Source organism: Limulus polyphemus, unplaced genomic scaffold (assembly GCF_000517525.1).
Source record: "Limulus polyphemus unplaced genomic scaffold, Limulus_polyphemus-2.1.2 Scaffold4402, whole genome shotgun sequence".
NCBI lineage: Eukaryota > Metazoa > Arthropoda > Merostomata > Xiphosura > Limulidae > Limulus > Limulus polyphemus.
In genome coordinates this window covers 40,072-60,576 of record NW_013670012.1, presented here as the reverse complement: position 1 = coordinate 60,576, position 20,505 = coordinate 40,072, and the positions used below count along the sequence as shown (strand labels likewise).

General features: G+C 34.6%; 1 protein-coding gene across 1 annotated transcript in view; it reads left to right on the top strand.

The window, feature by feature from the left end:
• Positions 1-7,426: 7,426 nt before the first annotated feature.
• The window catches only part of LOC106471089 (ryanodine receptor-like), a 47,473-nt gene continuing 34,394 nt past the window's right edge, over positions 7,427-20,505 (top strand). Inside the window, exons 1-5 of the mRNA XM_013931677.2 lie at positions 7,427-7,525; positions 9,623-9,721; positions 11,568-11,645; positions 12,515-12,590; positions 19,266-19,378. Coding sequence (XP_013787131.1) covers positions 7,427-7,525; positions 9,623-9,721; positions 11,568-11,645; positions 12,515-12,590; positions 19,266-19,378 — 465 coding nt within the window. The remainder of the gene's footprint in view (positions 7,526-9,622; positions 9,722-11,567; positions 11,646-12,514; positions 12,591-19,265; positions 19,379-20,505) is intronic.

The window sequence follows — 20,505 nt, the reverse complement described above, 5'->3', positions numbered from 1 at the left end:
TAATTAAAAACAAACAAACAAACAAACAAACCCACCACAGTTAATTATCAATTATGATTCAGTGGACTAATTTATTTATTTGTTTTGTTTTCTTCACCCAAACGTGAATTTCAGTGAAGAAAGGATTATACAGGGCACTAATTTATTATTTAATTCGCTATTCCTGCTGCAACAGACTAGTTTCGCCGAATTCACGGCTCATCAGTGCTGTTTGGAAGATGGAATCAAATATATAAAGTAGGCCTAATGTAGTGATGTAATGAAAACAGTTTGTTTGGTTTAGAAGTATAATCGTCTACTCACTACTACTATATTTGTAAGTATACGGATTTGCAATGCTAAATCCACGGTTCGATTCCCTATATTATACAAACCGCAGATAAACCAGTGTGTAGCTTTGCGCTGAAACAATAACCCTATACTCTTCACTCCAAGAGAGTGCCTATAAAGTTCATTGCGAGCTTTAATATCATTAATACTAGATGGCGTAATGCTCAAAAATTTTAAGTACTTAGTTTCATTCGTTTATTTAGTTATACTTTTACCATTTCATTGTAATTCAGAGCCTTGTTATGCTCGATATTACTCATCTCTCTTTACTACTCTATCAAAATGTCTAGATACGTGCAGAACACCCAGTAAGAAATCTATAAAATATATTAGTACTGTCTACTGTCTGTTGTGTGTCCATGTAACTACTTCGCAGGGTGTGGATGGGTCTTCACCAAAATTGGTATGGAGGTTCATTAGGTCCATACGGGGGTATACACAAATTTTAAGCTTTGGATTCAGCGTTTTGCGGTTTTTATGGCCGTTTTTGCGTTTTTTAACCACTACTTCGCCCCCTGTTGATGAATCTTCACCAAATTTGGCACGAAGGTCTGTTGGGTCCAAACGGAAATACATGCAAAATTGCGATTTCACATTTTCTGTTTTCCAGTTATTATGGGCGTTTTTTCACAATTACATGTAAGGGAAGCAACTTTTCATGTTCTAAGATAGCCTTTCATTAATCACGAAATTACATAACTTCCGTCCAGGGAACGGGTACTCCAGCTAGTAGAACACTATGATATGACAAATCAAATAATATCAACTACTGACAACCAAACTTGTACTTTCTCAAACGGAACTACACGCACGAGACAAAGTTATCGACCTCTTAAAAAAAAGTACTTCCAAACTCTAGTTTCACACACAAAAAGAAGTGTTTTTAGAAATCCAATATTAAAGGTACCGACGTATTTATATTATATAACCAAACCGTCTAACACTTTATATTGTAAGTTCTAGATACTATTATCTCGGTCAATTTAGAGGAAATTCCCTCATTGCTATAATGTGTGTGTTCCTCTTGTTTGTATAGAAATATATTCACCTCTCAAATATATCTAGTTTTACAGAAAGTCAATATAAGTTTGGCCTCCAAGTGGACGTAATCAATGTTTACATGATGTCATGTGTGATAATATATACTTCACTGACTTATCGATTTTACGTATATTTTCAAGCATGCATGCTTCAGTTGACGAGTAAATGCATGGGATTAGTAAGACTTCGGATAAAAAAAAGCTAATGTTTGAGAAGTCAGAGAATTGATTGTCACTGGAACTTACATAATGATTAAGTTATTTTTCAAGTGAACCATCTAACTATAGAGTAAAAAAAAAAAATGATTTTCTTTCAATCATTTCTTTTCGGGCACATTGTGCTACTATATTAAGAGTAAAAAAAACAAAAACTGACGTTTTTTGGCACAATAAAAGGTAAAACTTGTATTATTAGTTATATCTGACTAGTTTCAGTAACCATCATTAAAGCTATTATCTAAACCGCAGATTTTCACAATGAACAAAGGAAGACTACATTTCTATGGAAAGGCCAGTTTTATTGTTTTCTTGCATTTCTAATTGTATGCTTTGACTTCATCACGAAAGATATCCTCTTTAACACTGTGTCCCTGTTTGAATTATAAGGTATTCATGTAATATTATACCCCTTTTGAATCATAAAGCATCCGCTTTAATACTGTGTCCCTGTGAGGAATCTATTTTAGTAGTGTCCCTATGAGGCACTCACTATGATACTGTATCCCGGTGACGCAACCACTTTAATACTTTGTCTCTGTGAGGCATTTAAGTTAGTACCCTGTCCCTGTGTTCCTGTGAGATATTTACTTTAATACTGTGTTCCTGTGAGGCATTTACTTTAATACTGTGTTCCTGTGAGGCATTTATTTTAATACTGTGTTTCTGTGGGGCATTTACTTTAATACTGTGTTCCTGTGAGGCATTCATTTTAATACTGTGTTCCTGTGAGGCATTTACTTGAATACTGTGTTTCTATGAGGCATTAATTTTAATACTGTGTTCCTGTGAGGCATTTACTTTAATACTGTGTTTCTGTGAGGCGTTCATTTTAATACTGTGTTTCTGTGAGGCGTTCATTTTAATACTGTGTTTCTGTGAGGCGTTCATTTTAATACTGTGTGCCTGTGAGGCATTTACTTTTGTACCATGTTCCTGTGAGGTATTCATTTGAATACTGTGTTCCTGTGAGGCATTTACTTGAATACTGTGTTTCTATGAGGCATTCATTTTAATACTGTGTTCCTGTGAGGCATTTACTTTAGTACTGTGTTCCTGTGAGGCATTTATTTTAATACTCTCTGAGAGACATTCATTTTAATACTCTCTGAGAGGCATTCATTTTAATACTGTGTTCCTATGAGGCATTTACTTGAATACTGTGTTTCTATGAGGCATTCATTTTAATACTGTGTTCCTGTGAGGCATTCATTTTAATACTGTGTTCCTGTGAGGTGTTTACTTTAACACTGTGTTCCTGTGAGGCATTCATTTTAATACTGTGTTCCTGTTATGCATCCACTTTAATACTGTGTCCCTGTGATGCATTCACTCTAATACTGTGTTCCTGTGAGGCATTTACTTTAGTACTGTGTTCCTGTGAGGCATTTATTTTAATACTCTCTGAGAGGCATTCATTTTAATACTGTGTTCCTATGAGGCATTTACTTGAATACTGTGTTTCTATGAGGCATTAATTTTAATACTGTGTTCCTGTGAGGCATTCATTTTAGTACTGTGTTCCTGTGAGGTGTTTACTTTAACACTGTGTCCCTTTGAGGTACCTACTTTAGTACTCTGTCCCTGTGAGGCATTTACTTTAATACTGTGTCCATGTGATGCATTCACTCTAATACTGTGTCCCTGTGAGGCATTTACTTTAATACTGTATTCCTGTGAGGCATTCATTTTAATACTATGCAGCTAGTTTTGTTTGTCGAACGAGAAGAATAGAAATGGGATAAAACACCAAAATATTTAAAGTGTAAGCTTTTTTTCATAAGTTTCACAGCGCTAGAGACACACTTGAATTAAAATTAGATAATATATTAGTAACAGATAGGTTCTTTTATAACAGATAGACAGATAGATCATCCTTATTTTTATGCAAGTGACTTGAAATAAACTATGTATCAGTATTCGTATTTGTATTTAAGGGAAGGCTACTAAGGTTATTTGTCGTCGCCCCTAATCTTGAACTACCGACCAGAGGGAACGCAGGAAGTCAGTAACACCACACTATCCATGCTAAGGGATTCACTATCATTCTTATAACGCACCCTCAGCAAAAACTGGAGGGTGGTATTTTGCGGTATCATACGGATTCAAACCTGGGCATCTAGCTTCGTTCTGTACCGCAAACACGTGACTCTATAAGTATTCATAATGTGTCTGTTTCTAGAAATAGTGCAGTAAAAAAAAAAACGTTTATGCAAGAAACATTATTGTGAGACTGTGAAAAACTTGTTTTATAAAAGCAACTGATATTAGGACGCTCGTGAAACGTGCGTTTGTCTAAAGTATTTACTAGTGTCACAACGTGAAAACACACGAGGTACAAAAAAGTTATGATTCCAGAAAAACATGTCTGTTTCGAAAAATTGCTATACATAAAACACTAACAGATACTTGTGTAACAAATAATTAGCATCTATTTTCCAATGTGGGAAGTAATACGGAAACCACGTGCTTCTTTCAGATAGTCAGTTTCGCGGTATCATGATCTTTGAAAACGTTACATTCACTAGCGGATTTATGGGGGACGTGAGTTGTTTCGTTAACAGTACGAACACTGCCATCTGAACGATATATCAAAATTAAAAAGATGACCTAAAATAAATGTTATCTGTCTCTATGTTTCTTAAGCATCTATTACCTTTGATAAGGTACATGTATATATATATATATATATTATACGTATGTATGTGTGTATTGAAGCTTCATATTCAGAAATGGCTAGAATTAATTGGATGATAAAAGAGATAAATCCTCCCACTTAAGCAAGTCACACGAACATGTCTGTTTGGACTTTGAATGGAAGAGTCCATGGTTCCTGACCCGTTGTTGCAAAAATACGCTATGCACTCTGGGGTCCTAGGTGCGTTATAAGAGTGACAATTACTATTCGATCGACAGAAGTAGTAGTGACTAGCTGCTTTTCCTATAGTTTACCGGTTCAGTTCAAAAGTAGCAACATATATTGTGTAAATAGCCTTTTGTGTAGTTTTGCGTGAATATTCTGAAATGAAATAATATTTCCCTCACATGCTGACTTCACGAAAACCATTTATTTTATCTGGATTATGAACTATGTGTTATATGCAAAGACAGAAGAAAAAAAAGAAAACAGTTAGCTCTGGAAATCGTAAAGTCTAGATTTTGACTTTAAAAACAAATTTCCTGCCATAGTTTGCCAAATTTATATAATGATTCACTACATTGTTTATGAAAAATTTCGAAGTTTTCACAGTGAACGATTTGAAGTTATTTGGTAACAGATGAAACAACCTTCTCCCACACGACACACACACACACACACACGAAAGTCAAACTCGGTTTAAATAAATAAGTATATAGGTATGAATTTAAGTGACAAGTTATGCTGGGCTAATATGTAAAGAGTAGCTGCTTTATTAGGCTTCTAAAATATATAAGTCCCTACCCACTTTTCTGACTTACCATATATATATACAGGATGAAAAATTAGTTGTTTTTCTTTGTAAGCTTATCGTACGTTTGTAGCATCTGTGTATATTTTTATTTGAAAGGAATAATTAATAGGTCTTGGCTCAGCGATTCTCATAAACCTGAACATATACAAGTGGCGAGCATTAACCAAAACTGTTTCCTGCTTATAAAAACTAGCACAGAATACGTAAGTCAATCACTCCTACAATGACATTAAACGTTTGTCTCTTTTTTTTTTCTGGTATTTATTAAATGAGGTTTTCTAATCATCCCCGTGATCCTGGTAAGGCCTGGAACATAATGAGTTGAAAGTCGAGCAAAGCATTGTGTGGAGCAAATTTCCGGTTTCTGATAGAGGGTGATTTGATACTTTGTATATCAAGATACTACAGTATCTAGTACAAATTACCACTCATAGATAGCAGCACCATTTTCCACTTCAGTGATACTGCTATCGTTTGCCCAAAACTGTTCGAAATATGTTATTATAATACCTTTGAAGTCTATATAACTACTACGCTTGCGTTTCTCTGTCCGAAACTTTTTTCGCAAATTTCTCGATCAAACGCTACCAATCTCATATAGTTAGAAAGGCCTTTGACCGAAGAGTGCGGATTGCATATTGGCATTTCCATTCAGAATCACCTCACCTGTTATTCGATTAGTCAAATGCAGCAAGTATGCTACAAGATGGCACAATGTCATTGTCATCACGTGACGACTGGCTTCGATTTCATCTTTACTTTTTTATTTGCAAAGTATTTCACACAAACAACAATTAACCCGTGTGTAGTCTCTTTAAAAATGAACATTAGGCTAAATACAATTGCTACGGGCTTTCTCGACTTATTTAGGTCTAAAACACGTACGTGTAATTCGTTCAAAACCACATGCCAGTCTCTTTGTAAACACGCGTTCAGACGTTTCTGCATATTGAGCTAACTTTGCCTTCCTTACAACTTTACATTTACTTTACTTTGCAGTAATTTAGATTCGGTTCGTTTCATAGACTGCTATAAACACCCTTTAGTTACATTTTTCTTTAGTATGGGTTTTATTCTTCGTTTTTGATTAGTTTATTTGTTTCAACTCTTAAGACGTGTCTTACACTAAACCTTCATAACTGTTTCATACTCTGTACACTATTTAGTCTTCGTGAATTTGCTTGTGTGACCTACAATTTTTTTTTTTTTCAAATAGACCAGGATTTATCGATCTAACACATAATGCCTGCAATAAAACGTAGGGTAGATGCCGTGCGTGAAAATGATAGAATAAGGAAAATTCAAGCAGAGGGCACGAAAACTACCTCAAATATTTTACTGGTTGCGGCTAGTTTTATGATATATTAATTTTTATTTATCACCAAATTTGCTGACACTTGAATTATTCGTGTCACGTATGTTACTCCATATTTACTTAGAAACATGTTCGATGATTTATGTCTGGTTTAATGCGGTTTTGTTTTTATTTTCATAATTTACTGACTTTATCTGATCCGAAAACGAAAGAAACTTAATCTGTTTACAATATTTTATTTTGGATTTAAAATACAGGTGCACGTGTGAGTAAGTAGTGCGATTAAGTTGGCCAACAAATGTGAAGATACGTCTTGGTGAAATATAAATTAGCGTTTTCAATGTAGTATAAAGCATACTATCTCATTAAGTATATAAAGACCTAATGACCAAATAATTAAGAACTTCAGAACCTTTGTTTGAAGCTATGTCAAGGGTTATGATATCACTACACTAGCTTTTTACACTCTTTTAATTTCCTGTTTGATGTGCCCCCCCCCCCCCAGCGGCATAGCGATAAGTCTGCGGAATTATAATGCCAGAAATCGGATTTCGGTACCAGTGGTGGGCACGACACAGATAGCTCATTATGTAGCTTTGTTATTTCCTACAAACAAGCAAAAAAATCGATCTCTGTGCCAGTTTGGTTTCTGTTTTGATGTTAAACTAAAGGTGTCTTACACATTTAACATTTCATTATCCTTTATTTATTTTCTTCTGGACTTTTAAAATATATAGTTTGTCTAATAATTAACATGGCTTCAAAACGTAGCCTCAAAATCCATTACGTAAACATGGCAATGCAACTCCACACTTGCATTAAGCTGTGGCAATTTTAATGGGATACCGCACATCCACGTTGAAAAAAACAACAAACCATTAACACAAATACAACCAGTATCACGTTGTCATTGATTTACATTATTGACGGAAAAGCGTATTTTACTATACTAATAATACATATACAAGTATCATCTGTATTGGATTATTTTGATGATGCCACTTTCTCACGGTGTGTAATCATATATTCATTCATATAATGTTTAACTATAACACTTTCTTTACCAGGACGACATGGTCTGTCTACAATGTACAGCAACAGGAGAGAGAGTATGTCTTGCGGCTGAAGGTTTCGGTAACAGACATTGTTACTTAGAGAACATAGCTGACAAGGTGAGTTTTTACAGTGTATATTTTTTAAATGGTTAATGATGTATGTGAGTTTATTGTCAGTAAGACATATATTTTAAAGCATAGAAATATAAACTTTCGGTTTCTAGTCGGAAAGATTCAAATCATTTGAAAAGAATGGACAGCTTTCCCACACGACGTACACTTTTATGTATTTACGATTGAACGAGCTTGGTCATTGCACGAACTTCAGAAGATGGCGACAGAAACTTGATACGACGAAATAGTAAAGCTACTTATGTCTTTATGGTGTTATGGGTCTCATTCTAAAATTTCACGCTTTCCTTAACTCACTTTTAAAATAATAATAGTAAAAATAATTATTTTATGAACTATCGCTTTCTGACGAGATACCGCGATGTATTCTACAGCTTGAAATATTTTGCATATAAAATAGTTTCCACACACACACACACAAAAAGCGTGTTCAGTGCTTGGTAAAGATTACTAGATAACGGAGAAAAGGTAAATTCTTGTTTAGTAGCCCGGAATAGTGTGAACAATTTAGCCTTACCGTAAAATACATGCCAAAGTCCTGAAAATTGAAATGGAAAAATAAAGCTGTTAAAAGTGGAGTAAAATTTCTAACTTGAGTATTCAAATGCTAGTTTGCCTGTCAAAGTTTATTTGATTAGGAAGGCAATTTTATGATGGAGTGACTTCTTTTATAACGGTTTCTATACAAAAATTTGCTCAGATTTGGGAGAAAGTAAGCTGAAGCACGCTGAAAGAAGAGCGTTTTATGTTATAAGTGTTTGTTCGTTCGTTTCAATAATTCGAGCAAATCTACACAAATGCTATCTGCTGTAGCCATTCCAAAATTTGAACTGATGGACTACACAGGGAAGTCAGCTAGTTAACATTACCTACTACCAACTCTTGGGTTACTCTAATCGAATAATGAAATTTAACCATCAATCCTATAACGCACCAACATTTCCAAACTGCGGATCGCGATTTTGAGGCAACGAAACACGAATGACGGACCCTCGGATTCCCAGTTCAGTACGGTAAGCACCAGGCCACTCTCGGTTCTAGGTTATAAACTACTTTTCATACAAGTGAAGCAGATAAAAAGTCACCAGAATCTGAATCGCTTGAGTAAATATTCAAATTAAAGTAGGAAATACGTCACACCGCGTTCCATTCCTATATATGATGAATATTAAAACGAAAATAGGAAGTTCGTTAATCCAATACCATTCCTATAAAGGATAAATATTAAAACGAAAGCAGGAAGTAGGTTAGCCTTAATACCATACTAATACAGGGCAAATATCAGAATGAAAGTAGGAAGTATGTTAACCCTAATACCTTACCAATACAGGGCAAATATTTAAATGAAAGTAGGAAGTACGTTAGCCTTAATACCATACTAATACAGGACAAATATTAGAATGAAAGTAGGAAGTATGTTAACCCTAATGCCTTACCAATACAGGGCAAATATTTAAATGAAAGTAGGAAGTACATTAACCCTAATACCATACCAATACAGGGCAAATATTAAAATGAAAGTATGAAGTACGTTAGCCTTAATATCATACCAATACAGGGCAAATATTAGAATGAAAGTAGGAAGTATGTTAACCCTAATACCATACCAATACAGGGCAAATATTTAAATGAAAGTAGGAAGTACGTTAATCTTAATACCATACCAATACAGGGCAAATATTAACATGAACGTAGGAAGTACGTTGCCTCTAGTACCACACAAACATTCAATAAATGTTTAAATGAAAATAGCAAAAATATCACGCCTTTTCTCCCCTCCACCCTTACCTCTCAGGTAACGCTAGAATTCTGAATTCGATTCGTACTGTAGACACAGCTAAGATAGCATATTGTGAAACTTTGCTCTTAACAACAACAAACAAAAAAAGCAAACATCTTATCGGGTATTATAAGAACATCTGTAATTCACTTTTTTTTCATACCGACTTATCAAGATGGAAACATTCATGTGTCTCGCAGTTAGTCTAGTGAACAAGCGTTCAATATAATATACCCAATGACCTTAGAGTAAGTTAGGATAATATTTCAGTGTTATTTCAATAATCTATTGCTTCTGGACAGAATTTCCCACCTGAGATGTCATCATGTGTGTTTGTGATCGAACAAGCTTTATCAGTGCGTGCCCTTCAAGAGATGGTGACAGCTACCTCATCAGACAAGGTAATCAAACACTTTATATACCATATCACGATCCTGACAATTACCGAGGTTTTAGCCTCTGTACGTTTTCGAGGTGGTAATACCTACTTCAGAACTCTTCTTTTTTTTGGACACATCTATGATGTTTCTAGGTAAATTACATGACGTTGTAACGTAATGTATTTCTAGTATAGTGTGGATGTAGAGATAAAACGTATCTTTTCCTTGATGTGGTTATTTGCAAATATTAATAGTAATTTCGTAACCATTAAGAAACTATGAATTATAGCTATTCATGTTGATTATTCTTACATCGACAATCTGAAAAGGTTATGTATTCTAACTTATGATCAAAATGCCTCATACAGAACCATTTGACATGTAATTTCAAACTTCATCCCGTGGGAACATGCTCCAGACCACTCCCTAATCTGTATCTTGGAATATCTTCAAATACGACTAAGTTTTAAACTTAACTGACGAGAGGTATAGTATTGTCAAAATAATTATGAATTTCTACAGAGTCTGCTTAAAACGTGAGTGACTGGAGTTACGGCAAACACAGGAAAACTGATCCATATTTATTAATCTTTTCACCTAAGTATGCCCCCCCCCCTCCAGTGGCACAGCGGCATGTCTTCGGATCTATACTGCTAGAAACCGGGTTTCTATACCCGTGGTGGGCAGAGCACAGATAGCCCATTGTGTAGCTTTGGTAATCGCTACTGTCAATATACTCACGCCAAACTTTTGTCTTACTCTATACTTCTTTTTTTTTTCAGTGCTTCGTAACGTCACAGTAGCTTATTTAGATTGTTTTTGCTTCCAGGTCCTCAAAATATAACCTCGCTTTTGCTGAAACTTTTGTGTTCTAAACTAATGCTGAATCAGCTTGTTGTGATCCCCATTTTTTGTTGTTTTTTGTATCTCCTGGGCGAACGCCAGAGATCGTGCACGCCAGGCGAGTGCGCTATCAACTGAGATAGAGGGTTAACCCACTAACAATTGCTAAGAAAGCACTTTAAAAAAAAGTCAAATTACCTCATTCTTCCCCTCTCACAAACAAATTCCGTTCGCCAGTTTTTTGTTTTTGTTTTTGTACTAATTAAGTTTTGTGTCTCCTGCAAGTAGGAATGAACGTAGGACCTCATACGAGCGCGCTACTAACTGAGTTAGAAGGTTAACTCATTAGAATTTGCTAGATTGCTGTTAAGGCACTTTTTTTTAACAGTTCAAACACTACAACAGAGCATTGGAGTTGGTGGCACGTTTATGTAACACATGACCACAATAAATCACTGCAAATTAATATATAATTTTTATAACTTCCTAATCATTGGCGAAAAACAACAACAACAGAAAAAAAAAACACGAAACACTCAACAAGGCATAAGCTAGACGGAAGGTATTTATATATTGTAGTACAACTTTTGTTCAATCATACAGGATGTTTCTTAACTTTAATCTGTTTTTATATGCATATATATATAGCCTCGTTAATGCTATATGTTTCTTGAGAATATAATTATTTATTATCAATAACTTCTGATCGCAGCCAGCTATCTACATAGATTAGAACTTAAAATTAAACTATTAAGAAATAGAGTTAGTTTATTATACTGTTCTTACTGGGATTATCCAAAGTTATGAAACAAAAATTTATAATGATTTAGAGTGCTTTGATTTATTAATGCTTTCGGTCGTAATTCCAATAATATCTCGTAAGGTTCGGCCAGCTTAGGAGCTTTAGGTTAGTCTAGTAATTCAAAATAATCAATGAAACTAGTTTTGAAGAAAGTGTAGAATACAAAATAACTTCTCAAATAATTCATATATTCAGAAAGATTCACAACGTTTATATTTGTAGGGTAAAGGAACCCAATCGGGCCACAGAACGCTGCTGTACGGTCATGCTGTACTTTTACGACACCAAAACAGCAACATGGTGAGTGTTACGCACGTTACTATTGGCATGATATATGTATGTATTACTGTAAACAAACAAGTTATATATATATATGTGTGTATTACTGTGGAGAAACAGGTTGGCATATATATATATATATTAGTGTATACGAACTGGGTGACATATATATCTATTATAATAATACTCGGTTTTTGTCTGTTCTTAAAATGCGCACACATCTTACTATGTACTTCATTTCAACGGATGTAAACAAAAGGCGGATGTAAATATGCTTTAGTAGACATTTCATACAACAACATATTAAAAGGTTATCATTTTTTTTAAAAAAAAAGGTCTAACGTTAGGTAGTAGAATAATATTATACGTTTATTTACTGATAGTATTAAATACGGTAAAGTTTAGCCCTAACTAAACGAAAGCGAGAAACATACATAAGTTACAGTGTTAACTTGTTTATCTATCGAATATAGGCCGTGATAGTTTAACTAATGTTAGGCCTAAGACAAGTGGACTTACAGATTTCGGTGTCTGCGATTAGAATTTTTTTGTATTATTCTACAAATGTTGTATTTAAAGAAGAACTGTTGCAATAAAGATACTACTTCAAGTTGACCGCAAATGTTTTGCAGGTCTCTGGTGTTATACATATATTAACATAAAGGAACAAAGTAATATATACGCATTACTGTATACGAAAGGGGTGACATATGTGTATATATGTATATTACAGTAGAAGAAATGAGTGGTACATATATAGATATGTGTAACTGTAGAATATATATATATATATTATCCAAATATTGATACCAGAAATCTACAAAATGAATCACTTTCATTAAGAATGTTCTCTGTGTTATTTTATAACTATTAACTTTGTCATGTTACAGTATCTTGCTTGTCTTTCTACGAGTTCATCCAACGACAAACTGGCATTCGATGTTGGTTTGCAAGAACATTCTCAAGGTAAGGAGTCAATTTTGATTTATGTACCCCAGAGTTATGCGTAATTTATATACATATATATATTACTGTATGGTGACACTACTCTAGAGTTATATGTAATTGCTTCATATAACACCATGACGACACTACCTCAGAGGTATGCATAATCGTTTTATATACCACTATATGGTGACACTACCTCAAAGTTATACGTAATTGTTTCGTATATCACTATATGGTGACACTACCTCAGAGGTATGCATAATCTTTTTATATACCACTATATGGTGACACTACCTCAGAGGTATGCATAAACGTTTTGTATATCACTATATGGTGACACTACGTCAGAGGTATGCATAATCGTTTTGTATATCACTATATGGTGACACTACCTCAGAGGTATGCTTAATCGTTTTGTATATCACTATATGGTGACACTACCTCAGAAGTGTGCTTAATCGTTTTGTATATCACTGTAGTACCGGTATATGTTTTCCACCCCTTTAGTTAAAAAGTCAATTTTTTTAAATTATGTTATTTTTTAAACGGTTGAAACACTGTGGTAGTCAAGCAAGTTTTCAACTATAATTTTCCTTAATTAAGGGACGATCTAGGTTAAGTGAGGTTAAGCACCTTCTTGTTTGATTCTCTTACAGGAACAACGTGTTTTTTTAATTATGGAGCTGAGTAATTAATTGTTGCAAGTGAACTTGCCCTTAATCTTCACTGTCCGTTCGCCAGATGATCCAACAAGCACCAAGTACTTTTTTGTTTAGTCAGGAACTTGAGGGTTTATTAACACACTTAAGACAGTGCTTGGGCCTGGGGTGAGCAGAATTACATAGATTTTACACAAAAGTTACAGAGATTTGATACAGAATTTACATAAATTTACAGAGATTTCGTGTGTATTTATTCAGTTAATTTGTTCATACTGATATTTTCCTTTTGTTTAACATAGCGAGAAGTCTTAAAAGTCTCACGCTAGGATTGTGTTTCTGCGGCTTGGTACCTTTTATTTCATTTTGTTTCAGGAGTGCTTGTTAATTTAACATTCTATGGTTAAAGTAAGAAAGAGTCCGTGTTTTCGTATTTTTTTGCAAGACAGCTTTAACATACGGAAACATCTGTTAGCTGAGTTCTTGCACAGATCTTAAAATATAACGTTGATAAATGGAAACATCGGCACATGTAGATACATAGATCTATAGCAACTGGTCCAGTTATCAACGCTATTTTCAAGTTTTGAACAACTCGACTTTCAAGATCTACGCTGTATAAGAGCAACAGTCAAATCTCACTATTCGAACAGACAAGACCTGGGTACTGTTCACTATCTGCTTTCCCTCTACTCTGGTATTTTAAAATTAGGGACGGCTATGAGTAGATAGCCCTTATATAATTTTGCGCGAGAATTCTAAACAAATACCCCCACCCCCAATGTTACAGCGGTATGTCTGTGGACTTACAACGCTAGAAACCGGATGGGAAAAGCACAGATAACCCATTTAGTAGCTTTGTGCTTAACTATAAGCAAACAAACAATCTAAACAAATAGCAAAACAATTATACTTATTGCTTTTCAGTGACTTTACTGTTTGCACGAAAAATATATTTATCTTTGAATTTAGTTTTCTAAAGTTTGTTATTCTTTTTTTTTTTCATGACTCATCTAAAAAGGAATCCCAGATTGTTGAAACCCATATTGGAGATTTATTTTGTCTCTAGTCAATACCAACATTCACGGTTTTCTGTCTGAAGATTAATTTGTCTTTATGTTATCACTCTGAATTTTTAACGTAATCTGAACCTATGTTTGTTGTTGTGTTCTTTTCAATTTCAAATAAGTTGCTGACGGGGAGAATCTATAAGACCGAACTTGTTGCCTTGGTAACGGCTTTCCATCAGCATAATATACTTCTGTTCAAATGCTTGAAGGTATTCATAGTATATAGAGCAAGCCATAGAAATCACGTACGTGAGGTAGGCATAAGTACACATGTTCTGTATAAAGAGTGGGCAAAAGATTTTAGACAGTCTGATCCTCCAGAGATTAGTTAAGCCTAACATCAGTACAAGTTAATATTTTGTAAGTTTAGCATTCGACAGACAAATATTCTCATCACTTATTGATTGTTCCCATAACCTAAAATAATATCTTAAATATATATTGGAGTAGATTTACGTATTATGGTTTAAAGAAAATATCTGTTTACTCATTGCTTTGAACACTCCCCCCCCCCACCCCCAGTGGCACAGCGGTATGTCTGCGGACTTCCAATGCTAGAATCCGGGTTTCGATACCCGTGGTAGGCAGAGTACAAATAGTCCATTGTATAGCTTTGTGCTTAATTACAAACAAAGAAACTTTTTTTCTTTTTTACTTTTCTCAAATTATTTATTTTTTCCAGGAAGAGCGAAGGTTGCTGCTTTTTTTGTTTTCCGCGAATTCTTTGTTTTCGTTTATTTGTGTGGATATTGGTGTTTATTTATACGTTCAAGACTCTAAAGAACAATTATAGTTGGAAGAATTTCTATTGCCAATGAGTTCGGTTTCAGTTTTGGTGTGATTTTTTTAATCGATAGGGTTTCTTTTATTTTGACAACTTTTTCGTTTTTGGAACCTATTTGTTGTTCTTGTTTTCTTAGTGCAAAGCTACACAATCTAAGCTTGGATTTTAGCGTTATAAGTTCGTAAACCTATCGTTGACCAATCGGGGGTGTGTGTGTGGGGTGGGGGGGGGTACTGCATATTATGGCAAAACTCTTTTCTTCAGCAGTATCATCACAATTCTGGTTTAGATGTTTGATTGGAGTTAATATTTTCAATACAAACCGAGTGGCCTTGACTTGTCTTTTATATGAAATATTTTCGAGTTCAAAAGGGTAAAGGTCAAAGTCGTTTCTTTGCGATTATCAATATCTTCTGATCAAAAGTAAACTACCTAGAAATCAGAAACTAAAAATTTACATAAATTATTAAACCTAATTATTTTTTAACAAACTGACTATAAATACTTAATGCCATAAATCAACACACAAGAAAATTAGTTTGTAATGATTCAATTACATTGATTCACCAGTTCTGATCAGAATAACACGTCTGAGGTTGGTATTTTTATATTAGCCAGACTGGTCTTTTTTATAACTGGTGATTCGGTTAGAAAACACCTCGATGAACTTATTCTTTACGTTAGCCAGACTGGACTTTTTGATAACTACTGATCAGAGCTTTTCCTAAGAATTTTTTTCAACTGCACGATGATAGTCTAACTTCATCATTTGTTAATACATGACGCCTTATTGCACCTCACATATACAGGCCTAGTAACAAATGATCCAAAAATGAAGAATATTCTAGTAAATACATTTATTTATCAACTCTGGAAGGGGATTTTATAATCTTAAATATGTTTTTTTAATAATATTTACCCACTTGAACTTACTTATATAGGTGAATTTTCAACAGCAAAAATATTTTTACATATGCACAATTTATGGTCAACTGCACACTAGGAAAACCTTCGCTACTGATCTGGTTAACATGACGCCTCTAAGCCTGGTCTGTACATTAGTATTTTTGATAACTAATGATCTGGTTAGGATAACACCCCTAAGCCTAGTTTGTACATTAGCCACACTGGGCTTGGTTTATAGATTAAACATACGTATGTTTTTTAAATTAATTAGTCAAAACTATAAGTTTCAAGTGTTTCTTCGTGTTACAAAAACCAACAACAATATTATACGTTTAAAAAACAGGTCAAAACTTTATTTCATGGGCGTAACTAAGTTGTTTTCTTTGTGTGTGTGTGTCGGGGGGAACAATTATTACCTCATTGACGAGAGATATTTATATTATCTATTATGAAGCGTCGTTTAAATGGTGATCATGCTTTACAATAATAATTTAGGACACAATGTTGGCCCTAACTTGCGTTTGTTTTACCTAACATTTTTCAGCTGTTTTTATTACACCATCTCCAGTGCTTCAGCGATGTGTTTGCGGACTTATAATGCTAAAAACCAAGGTTCTATACTCTTGGCGGGCACGACACAGACAGCCTAATGTGCGGCTTTGTGCTTTAATATAAACAAAAACTATGCTTATTACCTAAATATGATTGAACCTATACAAGGGCACCTAATAAAACGCAAAACACGAGATTAGTTTTGGTATATGATAATAAACTGGAATAGAGAATTATATGCATCGTAGACATATTTATTGAACTGTATGGAAATAAATTGGAAGATGGAAGCAATTTTTATTTCATTTCCATTTACGTTTCTTCTATTTGATCTCCAAGGCCAGTCAAAGATGATTTTTAGATAACAGTCAACCAATTAAAGTGTCGTACTCTCACGTTATATACATATATGTTTCATTTTCTGTAGCTCTACTTCAAGACAATCCTGACTGTATTCGAGAATTGGCAGCACTAAAATCTTTTGTTTAGTATTAAAAAAAAATCATTAAAGTTACTACGTTATTTGTTTTTCTGCAACTGGATCTGTGTTATTCCGTTTGTGCCTTCCTTCCGGGAAAAGGTCATTTTCCCAACCACTCCTTCATCATGCCCACTCCTCTTCCATCTCCTCCTGGCCCCAATTTGCCACTCACTACAATATGTCGACCTAGGCAGCTACCTAAGTCCCCTACCCATTAGACCGCTAATGATTTGATCTTTTTGTGGCATCCAGCATCCGGGTTAATTCAGCATATGGCCATAGAATTCCTAGCATGACGAGCTGGCATCCAGAGTGGTCTTATCCAGAGAGTATACCGTATATTACACTAGCAATGTACTACAGGATAATATATCTTATGTGGGTTAATTAATGAGCATTTATTCAGTAAAGCGTGTATGTTGATGCATCAGCACAAGACTGGTGGAATTTTGTGACGCAATAAAAAAAAAAGGAGTCTTTGTAACTACAATTAAATTCGTTAAAACATCAAAATAAGCACACCTAAGCGGGAATTTATATTTTCAAAAAATGGTCCTTGAGCCTATTATTATTCTAGATAAGTAAAAAAACAAAGAAAAAAACAACAACATTGATACTATCTATTGCCACAGAAAATAGCCATTTTTTACCCGTCGTTGAATACACTGGAAAAACTATTTTTATGCTCTGTCATTTAATTGGTTTCCCGTTGTTACGCTATTTCAATCTCGCCTCAATATTTCTCTAAAAGTAAACGTACTGAAAAATTTGGTGAAAACTGCGCGCAACACCAGTCATCTATTTTTATAACAAAGAATCGTGAAAAAAGATTCTGAATCTGGCTGTCCCGACTCCAACACAAAGTTCGCGATGTTGATTAAACTCAGATTAGATGCAGGTTGCATAATAAACACGAAAATCCAGTTTCTTAACCTTTTCTATACTCAACTGGTCTGAGATGTATGGCATTAATGTATTGCGAATGAAGAAAATTAGGGATGAGGAAGGGAATTTCACCTGATCCAACTGAACCTCCCCTCTTTACGCCCTCGTTAGTTAGAGGCTTAAAGCATAGATCAATAAGAAATATTTTCGGGGGGGGGGGAGGCAAAACATGTATGTAGGGGATTTGCTCTTACAGTGTAAGTCAACTAACTAAAAGAATGTGTGTTAATTTATGGTCTTAATAAAAATTACTAAATATATTTAATTTAACTACGATGTTAAATTTACATCATAATACGTCCAATTTTTTGTCAAATATAGGGAGATGTCCCTCTTACCCCTTCTTTGAAAGTAAGATCAAACTGTAAATTTATCTGGACTTCCACCCAAAGACAAGGCATAAAATTATTCTGTTTTCCAGTGAAGATAGACGGAAGTGAAACAGTTGCTTTTGGTTTCCAGTTTCTCGTGATCACAATGTTATGGTTTATCACTCCACGGTTTTGACTTAACTCTGATCAACTTGGTATTGGAAATATAGGCTTTGGTAGTAACACCTGTCCTCACCCATACAAAACACCTATTCACATGTATGCAGTAGAATGTATAGAATAGAAATGCTGGAAGAAGACGTGAAAGTGATAACTGAATTCATTCAATAATCTAAACGGTAATCTCACATTACTTTTGTTTTCGTCATATATATATTTTACATTTGTTTACAATTTGTTCGGTAAGTATATTCACCTTCTTTGAAGATTTATTATCAGCAGTTCCCTTTTATTTCAACTGCAACCTTGAAGGTTTATAACGCCAGAATTCAAGGTTATGTCCCTACATCTTTGTGCTAAAATAGACACAAAAATTCTGCTATTATTAGCGACAAACAAAAAATAGTAATTAAAAAGGGTTAAAAATCTATTTCTGATTAGTACCATAGATATTCAGGAGGATAACAACAATGACTTGTTATTTATCCATCTAGAAAAGTTTATTCGACCAGAATAAAGCGCGCATGACGATTTTTATTGTACCGAATGAATTATTCAAACAGGTGGGCTGTTATAAAATGTCAGGTTGTACTTTTGTTACCATGCCGGTTTCGTAGAAGTGTAATGTCACAGGCTTGAGGGCCTATACTGCTTAAATCCGGGATTCGATCCCCGCGGAGGTCACAGCTCAGTTAGCCCCTTGTGTAGCCTTGCCCCAAAACATACAATTATGAGCACGAGCAAAAGGCCTCGTGTTCTTTGTACGACGATTGCTGTATCTAAAAAATAATCAATCCTTTCATAGGTGAGGCGTGTTGGTGGACGATCCATCCTGCATCAAAACAACGATCAGAGGGTGAGAAAGTAAGAGTCGGGGACGATTTAATCCTGGTCAGTGTTGCTACTGAACGTTACCTGGTAAGTATTTTTTGTGTTTACTTTCATATGTTTTATCAGCCTCTCTGATCTTTTATTAATTGTCTTCCTGAAACCCTGCAGTCATTGAATAATTTGGTGGTACAGATCATGATCACAGCAAGAAGTTTGATTGTTTCTTCTAGATTTGAACGTTAGTTTCAAAATAGACGCCATTTTATTACACACAGATAACACTACAGTTCAAGTTGTGTTTATTCAGTCCATTCACGAGGCCGAAATTATTCGTTATTATGAATGCCATCAGACACAAAAAAAGAAACATATTATAGTCCTGTTAGAATATATTTGATGCTAATTACTGTGAAAATTATACTTATATTTGCAAATTATAGATATATATATATATATATATATATATATATATATATGAGTAAATTCGATTATATTACCCTTTATTGAAATTATAATTACTGTGACTACCATCAATAAGTATATAATTTCTCTTTCGATGACGAGGAACCCACTTTGAGACTAATAATGCTTGGAGACGGCTTGAATGGGTAATGAAGAAAAACTTTGATATAAGGTTAACATAACAGCAATTGTACAACGTTTCGACAAGGTTTTGTCATCATCAGGTGCCAACCTTTTGATGATTTTTATATTCAGGTTACGAAGTTTAAAGATAGTTTCACGGTATGATTGGTTTATGGAGGTAGATAGGTGAGAGAACATACTGTAAAGTCACTGGTCGTTTGTTAATTTTCCGTAAATATTCTTCCCGAGGAACTTCAGCGATACAAGTCCTTTCTTAAATAAAACTAGTTTATTCTTTCTCAATACAACTTTTCAATACACAGAATTTCCACGGTCACTTCAACTTGAACACACGCTATAATTCACAACGGTTCACGCACTGTACTTCGGGCACTACCGCTCACTTGATTCAATTATCTGTCTCTATCTCTCTATTTGCAATTCTCTATCTCGTCACTTCTTGCCGGTCTTATATACAAAATAGAGGGGCGTCTGGCAAACACTCGAGCCTTCACGAACCTTCTAGATACTCATTACGTGTTACCAGCGTTACGTGAGTTCCGCTGTCGTAACAATACTTAAAAGGTTATACATGGAATAACAAAGATAAATGTTTAGACTTACACAAC